Source organism: Eimeria acervulina, genomic scaffold (genome assembly GCF_000499425.1).
Source record: "Eimeria acervulina Houghton genomic scaffold, Eah_scaff157, whole genome shotgun sequence".
Classification (NCBI taxonomy): Eukaryota; Apicomplexa; class Conoidasida; order Eucoccidiorida; family Eimeriidae; genus Eimeria; species Eimeria acervulina.
Genome location: NW_013550192.1, coordinates 51,299 through 53,880, shown reverse-complemented (window position 1 = coordinate 53,880; position 2,582 = coordinate 51,299). Strand labels below are relative to the sequence as shown.

Below are 2,582 nucleotides of genomic sequence, written 5' to 3'. Positions count from 1 at the left end.
GAGTCAGATAAACCCTAAACCCTAAACCCTAAACCCTAAACCCTAAACCCTAAACCCTAATCTTTAGACCTTATATCGTAAGTCGTGAAGTATAAATTCTAAACAATAAATAATATACTCCATATCGAAAATATTAAAGAATATACACTAGATAAACCCTAAACCCTATACCCTAAACCCTAAATCTAGAGCCAAAGGCGGTATCAGTGGATGTATACATTATTACACATATTAGATATATAAAAATAAATAAATAAATAAATGAATAAATATATTATTAATTTGATTATTTTGTTTGTTTGCAGACTTCTTGTTTTAGAAGAAAAGAAAGAAGAAGCAATTTGTGTAATTAAAAAAATGAAGGAGATGGGAATCGAACCCGGGGCCTTCATTTCTGAAGAAGTGTTTAATGCATTAAATAAATAAAAATAAATAAAAATATATTTTAATTAATAAATAATTAATATAAACTTTCTCTGCAAACCAAACACAAGATAATTAAGCAATCCTCATCTATACTATTTTGAAAACGGTGTTTAATGCATTAAATCAGTAAAAATAAATAAAAAGATATTGCTATTAATAAATAATATTAAATAATATATATATATATATATATTATGTAAAACAAACAAAAGAAAATGAAGAAATCTGTACTAATAATATATATATATATATCTACAGACTGCAGCAATAAGGAGGTTCTGTATAAACAATAACCCTAAACCCTAAACCCTAAACCCTAAACCCTAAAACGCTAAAACCCTAAAACAAACAAACTACAATTAATTAATTAATATGTCATTTATTAATAAAAACAAAACCGTGCAAACAAACAAACAGAAAAATAAAAAATTAATAAACAAACAGATACACTTAAAAATAATATAATAATATTACTATATTATTTTATTATATTATTACAAATAAACACAGATACACAAATGCACAAGTAAGTAAATACAGAAAAGAATAAACAAATAAATAAATAAATAAATAAATTAAATAAACAAATAATAAATAATATATTGCTTTGCAAGTAGACAGCGTAGAAGGTGCTGCTTGCTCTCAACATAATTCTTTTTTATTTCTTTTGTTTTAATTTGTTTTACTTAATTTGTTTTATTTTTATTTTTATCTGTTTTTGTTTCATAGCAAATAAAAATTATATTAATTGAGCTGTACGTACACCCGAACCCCCTCGGAGTAATTATTGTTTATTGTTTATTTCTTTTAAAAAAAAGCAAAGTCAAAACAAAACTTCTGAATAAATAAATAAATAAAATAAATTTAAAAAGTCTCCCTCCAGGTGTACAGACAGTTAGCAGAAGAAAAGATAGAAAAAATACTGCAGCAGCAGCAGCAGCAGAAGCAGCAGCAGCAGAAGCAGAAGCAGCAGCAGCAGCAACAGATTAGAATCCTCTTCTTTCCGTTTGCTGCTGCAGCATTTGTTTAAGTGTATTGATTTCTTTTTCTTGTGCTTCTATTCTTTTATTTTTTCTTTCTATCTCAGCCATTGCTGTGGTGTACATACACCGCAAATTACTAAGCAAAACATCAACAAGAGTTTGCTGCTGCTGCGCGTACACCCGAACTTCTGCTTCTGTCATTGCTAATATATCTGCTGCTGCTGCTTCTGCTGCTGCTTCTGCTTCTGCTGCTGCTGCTGCTGCGTCTTTTGCTGCTGCTGCTGCGTCTTTTGCTGCTGCTGCTGCATCGGTTGTTGTTGGTGCTGCTGCTGATGCTGCTGCTGTTCTTTTTGCTATATCCACTGCTGCTGCACTTGCAGTAGCTGTTGCTGCGGTTGGTGCTACTGCTGCTGTTGTTGTTGCTGCTGCTGTTGCTTGTGCTGCTGTTGCTGCTGGTGCTGGCATCAGTTCGCCGTCCCCAGCGGAAAAAGCGGATGCTGCTTCATTCCCTCTTGCTGCAGCAGCAGCTGCAGCAGCAGCAGCAGCAGCAGGAGCAGCAGCAACAGGATGGGTGTGGCTTTGAGTGTATTCTGGTCTTGTGTTGCTGCTGCTCCGAGTGCTGCTGATTGATGAAATGCCCTTATAATTATCTTCTTTATAAATCCTTTCCTCCCTCATTAAACTGTAGGAACGCTCATGCTGCTGCTGCTGCTGCTGTTGCTGTTGCTGCTGCTGCTGCTGCTGCTGGCGATGCTGGCGGTAGTGGTAGTGTGGGCGGCGGTGATTGTGCTGCTGCTGCTGCTGCTGCTGCTGCTGCAGTGTGTATTGTGTGCGGTTGTAACCTTCGTAGGCGCAGCTGAATCTGCTGCTGCTGTTGCTGCTGCTGCTGCTGCTGCTGCTGCTGCTGCTGCTGTATCTGTGTTCTTTTGAGTGTCTCCATCCTTCTCTCTCCGCCGGCCTTTTCATCCTTTAAAAAATTATTGAAATAAAACAAATGAAATAAATTAATAAAATAAAATAAATAAATAAATAAAATAAAATAATTAAAATAAAATATGCAGCATCAAAATAAACAAACGGAAAAAATCGATTGGCCTTGCGCTCGCAGCAGCAGCAGCAGCAACAGCAGCAGCAGCAGCAAATGGTTGTACCTTTTGCTGCTGCTGCTGCTGC

The 2,582-nt window shown here is 35.5% G+C and overlaps 1 protein-coding gene across 1 annotated transcript; it reads right to left on the bottom strand.

The window, feature by feature from the left end:
- Positions 1 to 1,412: 1,412 nt before the first annotated feature.
- On the bottom strand, positions 1,413 to 2,375 carry EAH_00021850 (hypothetical protein, conserved; the record flags this gene model as incomplete). Its single annotated transcript, XM_013397033.1, has 1 exon — positions 1,413 to 2,375. One exon carries the CDS (start codon positions 2,373 to 2,375, stop codon positions 1,413 to 1,415), a length of 963 nt encoding a protein of 320 aa, XP_013252487.1.
- Between the last annotated feature and the right edge of the window lie 207 nt (positions 2,376 to 2,582).